The sequence below is a fragment of the Dasypus novemcinctus genome, chromosome 21 (genome assembly GCF_030445035.2).
Source record: "Dasypus novemcinctus isolate mDasNov1 chromosome 21, mDasNov1.1.hap2, whole genome shotgun sequence".
Taxonomy (NCBI): Eukaryota; Metazoa; Chordata; class Mammalia; order Cingulata; family Dasypodidae; genus Dasypus; species Dasypus novemcinctus.
Genome location: NC_080693.1, coordinates 58,673,970 through 58,692,112, shown reverse-complemented (window position 1 = coordinate 58,692,112; position 18,143 = coordinate 58,673,970). Strand labels below are relative to the sequence as shown.

The window sequence follows — 18,143 nt, the reverse complement described above, 5'->3', positions numbered from 1 at the left end:
TCTTTATCTACCACTCTGACAAATCAGAGAAATCTGTGAGAGAAAAATTACCTGTATTCAGTGTGGGAAGGATATAAATTATTCTTTAAATAAAATGAGTGTCTTCCACAGGAGAGGAATCCTAGATGTATATTCAGTGCACACTGTCATTTAGGCAGGCACCAGCCTTGGTGTGCGAAAGAAAACTCAATGTAGGAATAACCACTAAAGCCGAAAATAAGAAAAGTCTTTACAAGGTGGACAAATCCCTTGGGAAAGTGCCAGATAATTCATGCTATAGAAGTTAATAACAAATTATGAGTCATTTATTCATAACAGCAACTCCTATAGGGCATGTATTTGCATTCATTCTCTCATGAATGAAGAAAAGTCTTCAGTGACCACTCATTCCTTAGTCAGCATTAAGATTCTTGCACTGACCACCAGCAGAATATCTCAGTCTACATATAATACCAGGAGTTAAAAATGCTTTTTGACCTGAATAAAAGGGGGAAATGGAAAGGACAAATGAGTTTATATGGCTATGAGTCTCCAAAAAGAGCTGGGAGGTTATCAGAGGGGTCACTCTTATGCACACCTCAGCAGAGTCCCAGAGACAGATAAAGTAGATACAACCCCAGGTACTGGTTCTTCTGAGGGCTACAGAGACCCACAGGTTCTGTGGTCATGGCAGATGGAGTTCAGTGCTATGTCACTTGGCCCTACTTTGGAGTTTGTGTTTCTGTGTGATGGAGCTGGACTCAGATGTGATCTTTGTCCACAAGTCTCTCCTGTTACTTTTACCGGATCTGTAGTTGGTGCTGGGGTTTAATGTATACCCAGGGGACCTGAATCTCTGGACTGACCATGTGATAGCCAGGCCCTGAGCCTCAACAGACTTGCATCTCCTATACTCTGGTTTATTGGACTTACCCCACTCATCTAACATGGAGGGGAAGAAGGTCAACCACCACACCAGGGAGCCAAGAGTGCCTACAACTGAAAGCAGGAGAATTGCATCCAGCATCCATGTGGAATCTAAGCCCCCTCTTGATATAGATGTGGAGTGGACACAACCATTCTAAGGTCCACGGGATGGAGGAATAGAATATGGATTAGAGTGGACTTACTGATATTCTATTCATCAACTATTGTGATTAGTAACTGAGGAAAATGTGGCATTGATGTGGAGAAAATGGCCATGGTGGCTGCTCGGGGTAGGGAGTGTGAGGAAGAGATGTGATGTGGGGGCATTTTCGGGACTTGGAGTTGTCCTGGGTGGTGCTGCAGGGACAGTTACCAGACATTGTATGTCCTCCCATGGCCCACTGGGTGGACTGTGGGCGAGTGTGGACTATGATGTGGACCATTGACCATGAGGTGCAGTGGTGCTCAGAGATGTATTCACCAAATGCAATGAATATCTCATGATGATGGAGGAGGTCGTTGTTATGGGGGGAGGAGTGGGGTGAGGGAGGTGGGGAGTATATGGGGACCTCATATTTTTAATGTAACATTTAAAAAATAAAGACAAAAAAAAAAAAAAAAAAAGCAGGAGGAGCCAAGGCCAGTGAGCCTCATAGTTACAAAAGGTTCTTGCACTGAGGAGACAACAATCCTAAAGTTGAAGTGGGAAAACCTTCAGCTGGATTTCACAAGGACATTTGAGTACACAATTCAGCAAAGAATCCAGAATTTTGAATAAGATTTACTATTGAAAATATGTAAGGTAACAGTATAGGATTGTGAAGTGACATGAGAATACTGAATGAAAAATTTTATAAGAATTACTTTTAGTGGGTTTGGTTTCTGGTGCCTCCTAAAAACAAACAAACAAAAAAAACGAAACTGGGAGCAGATGTGGCTCAAACGGCTGAGCACCTGTTTCCCACACGGGAGGTCCTGGGTTTGGTTTCTGGTGCCTCCTAAAAACAAAACAAAAAAAAAACAAGCAAAGAATTACTTTTAGGAGCTACCTCAGTGGTTGAGCATCTGCTTACCATGTACAAGGTCCTGGCTTCAACCCCTGGTACCTCAATAGAGTAGTACTTGCATATATGTAAGCAACAAAATTTGTTGCTGAAAAAAGGTAATATGTTAACCAAGTTCTAGTTTATTGAGGGCTGGCCAGGGAGGTGTAGGGGGTGGGAGGCCTGGGGGTCGTGCGGGGAGAGCGAGCGTTTGAGGACGGGAGCTCGTGAGGCTCATCTTGGAGGGCTTCGCGTCTGGAAAAGTGGTTTGGCGGTGAGGACGGCAAGGTGCATGCTGATTGCCATGAGATCCCTGCGATTGTTGAGAACCCCTTTCCTGTGTGGCCTGCTCTGGGCTTTTTGTGCCCCAGGTGCCAGGGCTGAGGAGCCCAGGGCCAGCTTCTCACATCCTGGCAGTGTGAGCCTGGATAAGAACACCGTTCACGACCAAGAGCATATCATGGAGCATCTAGAAGGTGTCATCAACAAACCAGAGGCGGAGATGTCCCCTCAAGACCTGCAGCTGCATTATTTCAAAATGCATGATTATGATGGCAATAATTTGCTTGACAGCTTAGAACTCTCCACAGCCATCACTCACGTCCATAAGGAGGAAGGGAGTGAACAGGCACCACCAGTGAATGAAGATGAACTGATTAATTTAATAGATGGCATTTTGAGAGATGATGACAAGAACAATGATGGATATATTGACTATGCTGAATTTGCAAAATCACTGCAGTAGAGTTTATTTGGCTTTTTTGTAGTTATATGCAAATGCGATACATTATAATGTGAACACCTTTGGAAATACAAAATAATTTATTTCCAACTATTGCTACAATATTTTGGTAAAAACCTGTAGCAACTTGTTACACTGGGGTGAGAAACAAATCAAGAGAAATAAAAGAGAAGAGGAACGGGACACATTATAATCCCTAGGTTCTGTTAAACCTCATATTGGACAAGAGTCTGATTAAAGAAACCTTTTAAGAATATTGGAGAATTGGAGCTGAGTACTCAGGAATTTGAATTTGACTGCAGAATACTGTTAATCTCTTGTTTTTAATTCATGCTACCTGAAAAGTAAGACAACAAGCTTTACCAAGTGGACCTACTTTTCACTAACAGAGAAGGAATGTAATGAAGCCAAATCTCCCATTGTTACCTTTCTTTGGTAGATGTGGTCAGTATTCTCTAAGGTCCCTGACCTAAAGGATTATTTGCTCTGGGTAAGGGAATATTTATAAGGCTGTTTCAAAGCCACAGCATAAGAATGTCAAATGTTGAGTGTAGTTGCCCTCAGAGTCCCAAGATTCTGGATCCTCTGGCATTTTGAAAATTTGATAGACCACTGACCTAAGTGATTAACATTTTTCAGTTTTTCAGTATTTTATAAAACTACTGCCACATCCTTATACTTTATTTCTTTTATGTCTCTTCTGCCTGGGAGAGACTTGGAATAAAAGTGTTCTGTAATCAATAGAAATGTTCTGGTTTTCTTAATATTCCTATTTACCTCTTGTTTCTAGCATTTCAGTTTTGCAGTTTAGATATTAAGAATGTAAAGACTGGTGGCGGACTTGGCCCAGTGGTTCGGGAATCCGTCTACCACATGGGAGGTCTGCGGTTCAAACCCCAGGCCTCCTTGACTCGTGTGGAGCTGGCCATGCGCAGTACTGATGTGCGCAAGGAGTGCCATGCCACACAGGGGTGTCCCCCACGTGGAGGAGCCCCACGCGCAAGGAGTGTGCCCCATAAGGAGAGCCGCCCAGTGTGAAAGAAAGTGCAGCCTGCCCAGGAATGGCGCTCACACAACAAGATGATGCAACAAAAAGAAACACAGATTCCCGTGCCACTGACAACAACAGAAGCAGACAAAGAAGACACAGCAAATAGACACAGAGAACAGACAATGGGGGGGGGGGAATAAATCTTTAAAAAAAAGGAAGGGAAACGGACTTTGGCCCAGTGGTTAGGGCGTCCGTCTACCATATGGGAGGTCCGCGGTTCAAACCCCGGGCCTCCTTGACCCGTGTGGAGCTGGCCCACGCGCAGTGCTGATGCGCGCAAGGAGTGCCGTGCTACGCAAGGGTGTCCCCCGCGTGGGGGAGCCCCACGCACAAGGAGTGCGCCCCGTAAGGAGAGCAGCCCAGCGTGAAAAGAAAGAGCAGCCTGCCCAGGAATGGCGCCACCCACACTTCCCGTGCCGCTGACGACAACAGAAGCGGACAAAGAAACAAGACACAACAAATAGACACCAAGAACAGACAACCAGGAGAGGGGGGGAAATTAAATAAATAAATAAATCTTAAAAAAAAAAAAAAAAAAAAAGGAAGAAGAAGAATGTAAAGACTTTACTCTTTTTGCTTGATACAGTAGGGGTAAAACTACTAGCTGGTCTAGCTCAGGTGAGAAGTAAAGAAAAAATCATTCACCAAACGTAAGGATTAATCCAAGTTATATTTCCGAAGGAATGTTGTTGAAATGATCTTTCCTAGCCTGATACGTAAATTCTTCCAGACCAGTAAAATTAAAAAAGGAAGCTTAAAAACTCTTGTCATTGTAAATCTCAGTAGTTGAAAATTAGAAACAGCAGATTGTAATTTGATTTATATTGGCTGTAATGGACACACTGTAATAGAAAACGTGATAATGGTTGGGATAAAGAAAGTACATAAAATTTGCTGTAAGATATATAGAGACTTAATTTCTTTATTAAAGTATTCTTATAAGAAAACCTATGTATTTGTAAAAATGGTTTCCTGTGTCAAGTATTTGTGCAATCAGAGCTGAATTGTAAACTATTCTTGTAATATTTAGTTATTTTGAAGGATTTGTATACTGAATTCAGGATACATGACCAATAAAACTGATGAAACAAAAAAAAAAAGTTCCAATTTATTATGTAGTTCTAAAAACAAAGTTCAATTAATAAAAAAATAACTTTGAATATAAACTGAAATATTTAGAACACAAAATTAAGTTTCTTAACTATTTATTCATGTTGTAACATGTACATAGCAAGGATGGAAACAAATGGATGAACACACTTTAGATGTAGGGGGTGAAAAAGAGCTACTAAAGAGATAATGATAATAATGGTCCTAGATTGGATCTAATTATGGAGGAGAAAATGCCTGAAAAGTCATGACTGGGACAGTTGAAGAACTTGAAATATAGACTCTGTGCTTTATATCGATATTAAATTTCTTGAATTTGGTAAATATACTTAAGCCAGTTACATAAGTACAACTCATTTCCTTCTTATTAGGGAATATACATGGAAATATCAAGTGTTCAGGGAGTGCAATATATACAACGTACTAAAAATGTTTAGAAGAGGGAAGCTGATGTGGCTCAAGGGATTGGACCCATCTACCATATGGGAGGGCCAGGGTTCAATTTCCAGGGCTTCCTGGTGAAGGCAAACTGGCCCGAATGGAGAGCTGGCCCACACAGAGTGCGGACCCACATGGCATGCTGGCCCGCGCAGAAGTACTGCCCTGCACAAGAGTGCTAGCCCACGCAGAGAGCTGGTACAGCAAGATAATGCAACAAAAAGAAACACAGAGGAGAGACAATAAGAGACGCAGGGGGAGGCAGACTTGGCCCAGTGGTTAGAGCATCTGTCTACCACATGGGAGGTCCGCGGTTCAAACCCCGGGCCTCCTTGACCCATGTGGAGCTGGCCCAGGTGCAGTGCTGATGCGCGCAAGGAGTGCCCTGCCACGCAGGGGTGTCCCCCGCGTAGGGGAGCCCCACGTGCAAGGAATGCGCCCTGTTCTTTGTGCCCCGTAAGGAGAGCTGCCCAGCGCGAAAGAAACTGCAGCCTGCCCAGGAATGGTGCCGCACACACGGAGAGCTGACACAACAAGATGACACAACAAAAAGAAACACAGTTTCCTGTGCCGCTACTGCTGACAACAACAGAAGCGGACAAAGAAGACACAGCAAATAGACACAGAGAACAGACAACTGGGGTCGGGGAGGAAGAAGAGAGAAATGAATAAATAAATAAATCTTTAAAAAAAAAAGAGAGACACAGCAGATCAGGGAGCTGATGTGGTGCAAGAGATTGAGTGGCTCTCTCCCACTCTGAAAGTCCCCAGAATTGGTTCCTGGTGCCGCCCAAAGAGAAGAAAAGCAAACACAGAAGAACACACAGCGAATGGACACAGAGAGCAGACAGCGAATGCAACACAACAAGGGGTGGGGATAAATAAATACATCTTAAAAAAAAATGAGTTGGTAGATGGAACGGATGTGGCTCAAGCAGTTGGGTGCTTACCTCCCACATGGGAGGTTCCAGGTTTGGTTTCTGGTGCTTCCTAAAGAAGACAGACAGACGCCACAACCAGCAGAGGCTACAACCAGCAGATGCCTTAACCAACTGCCGCCACAACCAGCAGATGCTACAGCCAGTAAGGAGTAGATATGGCTCAGGCGGTTGGGCACTTGCCTCCCATGTGGGAGGTCCTGGGGGTTCAGTCCCCGGTGCCTCCTAGAGAAGACGAGCAGACAGACAAGGGAGCCATTAGGGGAGGGGTTAAAAAATAAATATAAATTTTAAAATATTAAAAAAGTAAAAAAGAATTGGTAGAGGTGTGGAGAAACAAACCCTCATGTTGCTGGTGGGAATATAAAACGTTACAGCCATTTTGGAAAAGTTTGGCTGTTTCTTAAAAAGTTAAACTTGCTATAGGATCTAGCAATTCCCCTGCTTAGGAATCTACCCCAAAAAAAATGAAAACATATGTTCACATAAAGACCTAAGAGTTATACCTGACAAATGAAATAATACAGATCCTTTTGGGATCCTAATTTGAACAAACCGCTTGGGCAAAGGCATTTATGAGAAAGTTGTGGAAAATTGAACACAGACTGTGTTTCAGGGGATATTGAAAATTGTTAATTTTGTTGGCTGTGATTATGGTATAGTGAATTGTGTTTTTCTTTAAGTCCTTATCTATTAGAAATATGTACTGAGATATTTACATGGTACATTAATCATAACTTACATGATATTTAATTGTACATGTGGGTTCTAGCAACCCTTCTTTTGTGTATATTTGAAATTTTCCATAGTAAGTTAAAACAGAAAGTTAGAACTTGACCACTGTGGAAAGAGAACCTTTAAGAAATTAATTAAGGAAAGTGAGTAGCAGTATTTTATAACTTTGGTTGTTTCAGTCTAATACCAGTCCACCACCAGTTTGTATACCTTGCAAAAAAAAATCCAATCCTTTCATTTCTACCACACAAAAGGTTATTTTGAACAGAGCAGGCAGAACTTTCAAACTTTATGGTTTTGGAAAAGTTCGGCTGTTTCCACGTGGTAGCAGATAGTAGCTAGCTTTCTGTTGTTCTGGATTTGTAAAATGTAGATCTCTTAAAGCAAACATATGTAGTATGCTCTTAATAGCTATTAACATTCCAAATGTGAGTCAAGTACAACCTTCCCCTTATGTAGATTCTCATACACAGCCCAGCCTATCTTATTTGTGACTGGAACTTGCCTCTTCCTAAATGTGAAAGTCCCAGGATTTATAACTGCTTTTATTGGGGTTAAAAAATTTTTAGAATTCTTATATATATATACACATGTTTAATGAGAATGTTATATAGCATACTGAGTTTGTATTCTTATTTTATTCATTATTTTTCTCCTTTTTCCATTTTTTAGTACATGTACTAGCCTTAGCAAGTTCTGTTCCAAACTCAGGCACCTTGACTTGGCTTCCTGCACGTCAATTACAAACATGTCTCTAAAAGCTCTGAGGTAAATTTCTTATAATTAGCATGTTCAATCATCAGAAAATATTTTATTATTTTTTAAATAACAGAAATGACATTGGAATCGAAAGTATCTATGTTTTTTGGATATATACTATAGTTCAGAATAGATATTTTGTCTTACCACTTGCCCCAGTTATAAGACTCAAGGTGAAATGATTAGAGATAATCTGGATTTCTGAGCGGAGTAGTCCAGTTACACACGACTGACTAGATTTTTCTGAAGTCTTGTTTTCCCCCCTCTAAGAAAATGGCACATATCATTGTCGCACAGTGCTTAAAAACAGGATTCTGGAGGCAGGTTATTATTATTAACCGGGTACCTTGTGTAAATATAGTCCTTCTAAGCATTTCCTCATTATCTCCTAGTTGTCATTAGGATTAAACATACAATCATATAATAACGTTATATAGTTTATAAATATTTTCACATAAATTATCTCATTATGTGAAAGTCTTGGGTAGCTAGGACAGACTTTTTACAGATAAGAAAATCTAGATTTAAGTTTTCCAGTGCCAGATGCTGTGCAACCATGGGCAGTAACTGAATAAGATACTGTTGCTGCCCTAGTGGGAGAAAAAAATCCCTGAACATTAATATTATATTACAGTGTGTGATGAGTGCTATAATAGGAGTTGAGTAAGTGATTTTCAAAGAATACAGAAAGAACATGTACTTTGGCTAAACTTAGACTAAGGAAGGTCTGTCTACACAGGCTTCCTAAAGTGACTTACCTGACATCACACCATTAATGCTGAGGAATGAACCTGAACCTAGATCTCCTTGCTTTATTTTTCTAGATTTTTTCAGAAGGCAGGAATATTTAAAACAATTGCTTAAAAAAAAACAACAATTGCTGCAGTGTTTTCCAAAGGATGTCATAGAAAGCTTGGGATTCTTCCATAGTCCATGTGTGAATCTAAACTGATAAGAGTAGAAGGGAAGAAAATGAAGCTGGTATTTGATAGAAGGCAGAAATTGAACACAAGATATCCTAATTCACTCCCACAGAAACAGATAAGGAAATATAAAATCCTTTGTAATTTTTTTTAGCAAAAATTGAAAACTCCTTTTAATAACATAATTTTATAAGTAATAAAATTAAGTGATTGGGAATGTGGGTTTGATTCTGAACTCTTATTATTTACTCTGAACTTGAACAAGTCACTTAATTTCTATTTTCTATCTAGAGACCTTTTGAGGTATATGATAAGTGCAAAAAATATATATAAAAAGACTTTGATATGTATAAAACTCCATGTAAGTCAGGTATATCTGAAAACAGTATTGTGCAGTGTGCTTGTGGATTAAACTGGATTTGAGATGGCTGCGCTAGTGATAATCCCATATGGACACCACAAACTGTTGCTATGGGATTACCTATATATATTCTTGTGTGAGAGAATGAGATTGTATCCATTCCCTGACTAAATAGCCAATAAAATGAGACTTTGGTGCCTTTGGATGTGGATATAGTCATATGTTTGTATAATTTTGTTTTATCTTAAGTGAGGGATGTCCACTCTTGGAGCAACTGAACATTTCCTGGTGTGACCAAGTAACCAAGGATGGTATCCAAGCACTAGTGAAAGGCTGTGGGGCTCTCAAAGCCTTATTTTTAAAAGGCTGCACGCAGGTAATACTCCATGTAGTGACTCTGAAATTCAGAGGGACTGTGTCCTCATGGTAGGCAGCCACAAGGTATTAATAAATGTTAGTTGTTGTATGTTATTGACCACAAACACATGCTTCCTGAAAATTGAATTGTTTTCCTTAGAATAAAAGTACCTGACTAGAGATAACTATCTCCTTGCTGAATTGATTTTTATGGGGGAGGCAAGAAGGGGAGATAAGATGGTACTGAGGATGCACCATAGGCAAGAAGGGTTTCATGCAGTTAGTTAATCACGTCACTGCCTGAGACTCAGAACGGGTATTTATAGGCAAAGGAGGTAGTGTTGGCGATTTTCACTAGCTGTTTAACCACCAGGAATTTTTCTTACATGTGCCAAGTACAGAGCTACCTACATTTTACAGTGTTGATGTTTATTTCCTGCCAGTCATGTTAGAAATCCAACATATTTTGTCATTTATAAGTTTACCATCTCAGTGTTTTGCAGTGAAAAAGAGCGTCTGGAAGGAAATAATCAAGAGTGGATTTAGAAGTGACTGACAAAGTAGGGCTAGGTTTTTATTATTTATTTATTAATGGTTACTAAAACCATACCATGGATTGCATTTAAAAATGCCCTCATTCTTTCACTCTTGAAGAAGGGGTTCCACTGTTTGAAGCAAAGCTTTACAAGCATGATTGCCTTAAAGCAACAGCTTGAGCTTCTGGTTATTTATGGAATCCTGAAAAATATTGATTGAAATGAATCATTATCATCAATTGCTTGCCATCTGTTCTCAGCACTGTAAGCATGGCAATGATTTTCTAGCACCAGATAAACACAGTGGATTCCTTTCTCAGTGCCTTCTCCCAAAACTTTTTTTTTTTAATTTTATAGGGAGTATAGAAATAAATTATTTTAACCTTATAATTTCTCAGCAAAATGCTGTGAGGCATATTTAATTTGTCAAAAGCAAGATCTATAAACACTAGGCAATGTTTATTTTATCTTTTCCTTGATTTGGTGATAATAATACTAACACAGTGTGGTCAAAACTGATTTAGAAAATCATAACAACTATACTAATACTATAACTTATACTATTATGTGATCACAGGTCATTGTTGCTGGTTCACTGTTCTGTTGGAGCTTTACTGGCTGTATTTAGAATGTATTGGTGAATGTGTTAATTCGTAAACATTTCTCCTCTAAAACCACATCAGTGATTATTTTTTCTCTCTTTTTTAATCTTTCTAGCTAGAAGATGAAGCTCTCAAGTACATAGGTGCACACTGTCCTGAACTGGTGACTTTGAACTTGCAGACTTGCTCAGTAAGCAGCCCTTCCCATGACTCTTGTGTGTTAGGAGTTAATTTCAGTAGTATTATTGCAAGAATTTCCATCATCAAGACCAGTGGTTTTTCTGCTACCAAAACCCTGGAAATATAGTGAACATACAGTTTGCTAGGGTATACTTACTCCCAGGGGCTTGGACATAGATAAGATAAAGCATAGATTATGCAGAATTCTAGATGGGCTGACTGTAACTCCACCTCTTTCTTTTCTACTTAAGAAAACTGCCAATTTTTAAAAGAAAATCACACACTTAAGTACATAAGATATTTGTGGTAACAATTCACAATCACATAACCAATTAAGATGTGCCAGTGTGTCACAACTCTATTAGAAACAACTGATCTACATAGATGAGAAGTAAAATGTACCCTTTAAGTTATTTTCAAGTAGTGTTTCCAGTTAGCATTTGGCTTGTTTAAGCTATAAACTCATCTACTCCCAAATACCCAAATTTCACTCAGATAACTGCCTAAACTCCTCGGGCCTAGAACATTGACAATATATTCCCTTAACTTTTCTCTGTTGCCTTAAAAATTACATATGGGTATTGCCGGTGAGGAAAAGTCCCTCATAGCAATGACAAAGGTTGATTAGAGTTTTCCTTCTTTGTGCTAAGCTTGCTTATTTTACCTTCCGCTTCTTGTTTGACTACTTGGAACTTGAGAACACAAAGTTTGTTTAGTTTAAGGGTGATATGGAAAGGGCCACATCTTATGCAGTTCCTGCTTTTGAGGAGTGGTGCTGATAGTGATCTCCTTAATAGGCACCTGGAGATTGAGTTAAAGTGATGACATTCCTTCCTTTTAATTCTTATTATCACCATAGTTTCTGACTACCAGAATTTGTCTTGTTTCATTTATAGGCAAATATGGGAAATGTTTGCTCCTAGAGAGCAAGCACAACTTGTATATAAGCATAAAACCACCATTTTATAGTGCTTTAAAAAAATTGTTTTTGGGGCATCTGCAGATGATATGAATAGTCTTTGTTTTATACATAAACACACCATATGCAGTTGATCATCATTATACAAGATTCCTGTTTCCTATTTTGCCTACTTGTTAAAATTTATTTGTAATCCCATAATCAGTACTTTTGCACTTTTGTGGTCATTTGCAGACACATGCAGAGTGGGGAAAAGTACACATTCCCAGCTGAGATAAAACAAGGGAATGTTTTACCTTCTTGTTTCAGCACCAAAATAAGTGTCCTTTTCACAATATATTTCATGCCCCATTTTTCACATTTGTACCTTTTTTTTTTTTTTTTGGTGATTTCGCTCTTTAAAATGGCTCCTAGGTGTAGAGTTGAAGTACTGTCTCATGTTCTAAGTACAAGAAGACAGTGATTTGCTTTACAGAAAAAAACACATTTGTTAAACAAGCTTCATTCAGACATGACTTATAGTGCTGTTGGGTATAAGTTTGATGTTAATGAATCAGCAATATTTATTAAATAAGGTGTCTTTAAACAGAAACATACTTAAAACAAACTATGTATTGATCACTTAGCAAACATATTATGACAAAAGCTCATATGAACCTAACCCTGTATTTTCCCTAGGAGCAATGGTTCAGTATTCACTTATTTAGTGTTAGCAGGAACTTTATAGAACATAACTACCACAAATAATGAGAATCAAATGTGTGTATATGTGTGTGTATGTTACACATGTACATACATATAAATACATGCATACTACTTGCAGGTTTCATTTGGTTTCCTTTACCTTTCTAGCAGATAGAAATCATAGTTGGTATTTTATTGTTTGCCTTCCCCAAGTCTTAGTATATATCATTCTTTCTCTACAAATGATGAAAAAATTTTCAGTATTCATGAGACTTAATGTTCTTACCCAAACTATTGAAGTGAATTAAGCACATTCTTGATTCAGTCTCATTTCCTTGACTAATTTTTAAAAGTAAAATTTTAGTAAATTTTAATATTTTTATCATTTAGATTAAAATATTGCCACTATGTCTTTCCTCATCTTTCATTCTCATTAATCCCTTTAGACTTTAAAATACAAGAAGGAAAAGGCAGCACAGCCCTATATTTTTCTAACATCTCAGCTATCTTACCTACTAATCATAATATGTTGCATTTATCATGTTAGTTTTTCAGATACTTTATATGTGTACATCTCGTTATTTTATCTTCAAAACAAATGTATCTGCCTTAGCATCCATTTTTTTATCTGTATTTTGTTTCAGTTTCAATTTTGCAGTATTGAAAACATGCTGATATAAGCAGTGAGTGTTAAAAGTTTGTGGTGTTTTGTTGGGAGTTTTTTGTTTGTTTTTCATTTGTTATTGCAAAATTAGTGAATCTGGCAGGACAAATTAAAGTGCCAAATGTATTCAACATGTTAAGATGATTTTATGCAACATAATGATGTGGGTTCTTTTTTCATTATAAAATAACTAAAAACACATACAAAATTATATTTGAATTGTACAGCTAACATTATACTCAATAATGAAAACTGAAAGCTTCCCCGCTAAAGATCAGGAACAATGCAGGGATGCCGCCTATCACCATTGCTATTCAACATGGTCCTAGAAGTGCTAGCTAGAGCAATTAGGCAAGAAATAGAAATAAAAGGCATCCAAATTGGAAAGGAAGAGGTAAAACTATCCCTATTTGTAGTTGACATGATCCTGTATCTATAGGGAATCCAGAAGAATTTGTAAGAAAGTATTAAAGCTAATAAGTGAATTCAGCAAAGTGATAGAGTACAAGATCAACACAGAAACATCAGTTGTGTTTCTATACACCAGCAATGAATAATCTGAAAAGGAAAACAAGAAAACAATTCCATTTACAATAGCAACTAAAAGAATAAAATATCTAGGAATAATAAATTTAACCAAGGATGTAAATGACTTATAAATGGAAAAATATGAATCATTACTGAAAAAAAATTAAAGACAACCTAAGTAAATGGAAAGATAGTCCATGTTTGTGGATTGGAACATTTAATATCATTAGGATGTCAGTACAACCCAAAGTGATTTACTGATCTAATACAATTCCAACCAGAATTCCAGTAGCTGCCAGATAACTTGCCATTGCATAGATGAAACTTGAAGGCAACATGTGGAATGAAATAAATCAGACGTAAAAGAATAGATATTACATGATTACACTTATATGCAACAGTTAACTATGCAAATTCATAGAAACAGAAAGTATAGATTACCAGGATTGGGGAGGAAGGAATAGTAGAGGGAGTTAATGCATAATGGGTACAGGATTTCTCTTTGGGGTGATAAGGAAGTTCTGGTAACAGATGGTGCGGACAGTAGCACATTGTAGGTGTGGTTAATCCCACCACACTGTATGCTTGGGAGTGCTTGAAATGGGAGAGTTCATGTTGTATATGCTTCTATGACTCTTTTTTTTTTTTAAGAGCTACTAAAGAGATGATATTGGACTAGATCTAATAATGGAGGAGAAAAGGCCCAAATGGACATTATTGGAACATATAAGAAAATTGGAATATAGGCTGTGTATTAGTCAGCCAAAGGGGTGCTGATGCAAAATACCAGAAATTGGTTGGTTTTTATAAAAGGCATTTATTTGGGGTAGGAGTTTACAGGTACCAGGTCATAAAGCATAAGTTACTTCCCTCACCAAAGTCTGTTTGGAGCAAGATGGCTCCCGACATCTGTGAGGGTTCAGGCTTCCTGGATTCCTGCATTCCTTGGGCTTGCTTTTCTCTGGATTCAAGTTTCCTTTCTTCCTGGGGCTGGCTTCTCTTTTCTCTGCATGCTGACTTCCTGGGGCTCCAGCTTAAGTCTTCAGCCATCAAACTCCAACATCAGAACTCCAACATCAGAAACCCTCAACTCTGTTTTTTGCCATGACTTTTATCTGTGAGTCCTCACCCACCAAGGGGTGGGACTCAACGCCCTAATCATAACTCAATCATGCCCAGGTACAGGTCAGATTACAAACATAATCCAGTATCTATTTTTGGAATTCATAACCATATCAAACTGCTACAGACTGTAAGCTTTTTATATCAATTTTTAAATTTCTTTAACTTGATAACTGTACTTAAACCGACTACATAAGGAATATCCTCAATCTGGGGAATTGTATATTGAAGTATTAAGTGTTCAAGGAGTATGATGTATACAACCTTTCAAATGTTTAGAAAAGAAATAGCTAGACTGATGGACAGATGGATGGATGGATAAATAGATGGATAGATATAATGATATAGCAAGTGTGGCAAAATGTTAAAAGTTGGTGGATTGCAAGGGAGTCTGGGCATCTCAGTATTTTATCTTCCAACATTGTATTAGAAAAAGGCAGAAAAAAAAGATATTTAGAAAAGATGTTGAGGAAGCCAATTTATAGTATCTGCTACAGACGGAAAGAAATTATGCAAAGATAAAGATCTCTTGGCTATAGAAAATGTAAGTCTGGGGTGTTCAAGGTTATAGCTCTCTGATAAGTGAATTTATCTGGATTACTTTGAACCCATATCAAGAGTTGTAACCACATCACTGCCCTATTGCTTCCAATTTGCCTTTATTCTGATCCATACCCAAGAATTTCATACATGCAAATCCTTCCTTTGATTCTATATTGGGCCAGTACTATTCTCATTTGTAATGGGACCAGCATAAAAGGCAAAAAGATTACTTAAAGAGCCAAGAAAAACTGTCAGCCCTATCATTCCTTTTGGATTATGGGAATGTTGGGCTCTGTCTCAGCATTTCAAAGAGATGTTCTAGCTGTAAACCACAGTTACCAAATAATCATGAGCATATTTGGTAAAGGAACAGGTCAATTCATGAATCCTGGCTAATTTTTTCTTGGTTTAAAACTTCTTACCTTCTTTTCTGTCTGGGGGAAAAAAAAAATCCAAGTTAAAATGCTTCTCTGCAACTTCTCCCATCCTGATTAAAGGCTGTTTTCGCTGTTAAAAAAAAAAAGAAAATGGTGGATCGGGTTTTCTTAGGGATATATTGGGGTTCTCTATATGAATTTGTATGTTTTTGCAACTTTCCTGTTAGTTTGAATTTTTTTCAAAATAAAAAGTTTAAAATAATTATATTTGAGTTGGACACAGCTGTTTATCCCATAATAAGGACGTTCTGTATATTATAAAACTGAAATACAGAAATAAAGTGGATGCTATGGCTGATACAAGATTGCAACTGTCATCCACAATTTCTTTTTTCCCACTAACTTATCAGTTCAGTTTGAAGTTATAACTGTTTATACTATTAAGATACTGATGTTCTCATCTACTTTCTAGATAAGGGTTCTATTTAAAAGGGGGGAAAAAAAAACAGTTGAAAATCAGTTAAATGAGCCTATACGATGATGTGTTCCATGCCATCCCCAAACCTATTAAGTTAAAAGAATCCCATTATAGCTTCTTCCCTTTACACCACAAATAAGCACAGATTCTCTTGCAAAATTAAATGTAAAACCTGGAAGGAAGAAACAAAGTATATTCATGTTCTTTGAGGTCTGTTACCTGGTTAATATTAAAGTTGCCCTGATGTCTTTTTGGTGTTTATTTTCACAGGTATAACATTTTGGGTTTTTTTCCTTCTTTTTCTTCTACTGAGTTTTTTTGCTCTTATTTTTAGCAAATCACAGATGAAGGTCTCATTACTATATGCAGAGGTTGTCATAAGTTACAGTCCCTCTGTGCCTCCGGCTGCTCCAACATCACAGATGCCATCCTGAATGCTCTAGGTCAGAACTGCCCACGGCTTAGGTAAATATTCCTTATTTAGCTCCAACAGTCGGGAAAGGAACAGAAGCCTCTTTCACCCATATCTATTTCTTGGAACCTTGACATTTTAAGATAGATGCTACAAAATGACCATTACCTTTTTAAATGTCCACCTCCTTGCTATGTACCTCATTTGATTATAAATAATTGGAATGTACCACGGGGTAGCAGCCCCTACATTCTACTCCTTGCTATCCATACTAGAGAAAAATCAACATTTCGTTTCATTACTTAAAAAAGTAATAAGTTAATGCTTTCATATAATTCTTTTCTGAGGAAGGTTTGAAAGGCCCACTTTGTAGTCACTTATATTGTAGTAATCATGCTAGGTACATAGCAGGGAGTGTTTAAAAAGAAAATATCCTACAGGAGGACCTCTTTTGTGCTGCTGGTCTTTCTTAGAACAAGCCTTATTTCTCTACTGCTCCTTGTCTCTGTTTGAATATGGGTTGGTATTGATACCATATTGGTTCTGTAAAAGCACACAATGCACTATTTGTAGTGAGTTGGGATGATCCTCATGTGCCCTTTTTGTTTTTTAAAACAAGACTTATGCAATACTTATTATGTGTCAGATATTGTTTTGAGTACTTTACAAATATTAATTCATTAAGTCTTTATAACATGGTATAATCACTATTAACATGTCCATCTTAGAGATTGGAAACTGCAGTACAGAGAGGTCAATTAACCTGTTCAAGGTCTCACAGCTAGTAATTGAAGAGAGTAAGGATTTGATCCCAAACAGTCTGGCTCCAGAGACTATGAAACCACTTGTCTTACATACAATAAGCATTTTAAACCAATACAACTTTCTTCTAAAAAAATTTTTTTGGGGAATGGGAAGTGGAGTATATGGAAACCTCATATTTTTTAAAGTTACATTTTCTGTGATCTATGTATCTTTAAAAAAAAGACAAAAAATGTGCTAATAAAAAAAATAAAGAGAATCAGTGGTTTAAAAAAAAAAAATTGTCATGTTTGGTGAATAAACAGCAATCATTTGTCCCTGTATCATTTAGCACATTCTGTGGCTCTGTTCAAGTTTAAGACAATTTGTCCACTATAAAAGTTAAAATGTAAGAAAGAAAGAAAAAAAAATGTAAAATGTAATTTAATTTTAAGTTTTGTGTTATTTTATTATCACATATATGTTAGCAACCCTCATGTATCTTAAGCATTTATTAATAAATATAATAACTAAAGGGAAGAAAAGGATTGTTGTGATCACCCTGTTCATAGGCCTAAACCTAATGGTTAAAAGAAGATTTGGGGAGTGGAGGTGGCTCAAGCCATTTGGCGCCTCCCTCCCACATGGGAGGTCCTGGGTTCAGTTCCTGGTGTCTCCTTAGAAAAAAGAAAAGAAAAGGAGCACACAACACACAGACACACAAAGCAGAGAATGAATGCAAAACCCCAGGGGTGTGGGAGAGAAAATAAATAAAATAAATCTTAAAAAAAAAAAAAAAAAGATTTGCCTACGGTATTAAAGTCCCTTAATATAGATCATAGACTTGTATATCAAAATTAGTAATAGGAGCTAGGGAGGTAACCAAACTCACTCCTCTCTCAAAGTATTACACACCACATTTTTTCATTTTAAAGGCAGGGGTCTTCAGGTCCAATCTTTATATATAGTTAATTGTATTGTTAAATTGCAGGCT

The 18,143-nt window shown here is 37.6% G+C and overlaps 1 protein-coding gene across 2 annotated transcripts in view; it reads left to right on the top strand.

The window, feature by feature from the left end:
* FBXL20 (F-box and leucine rich repeat protein 20) overlaps positions 1-18,143 on the top strand; it is a 110,377-nt gene that overhangs the window by 79,202 nt on the left and 13,032 nt on the right. For both annotated transcript variants that reach the window (XM_004454956.5, XM_004454957.4), the window contains exons 7-10: positions 7,636-7,731; positions 9,256-9,382; positions 10,617-10,691; positions 16,331-16,461. In XM_004454956.5, coding sequence (XP_004455013.1) covers positions 7,636-7,731; positions 9,256-9,382; positions 10,617-10,691; positions 16,331-16,461 — 429 coding nt within the window. The remainder of the gene's footprint in view (positions 1-7,635; positions 7,732-9,255; positions 9,383-10,616; positions 10,692-16,330; positions 16,462-18,143) is intronic.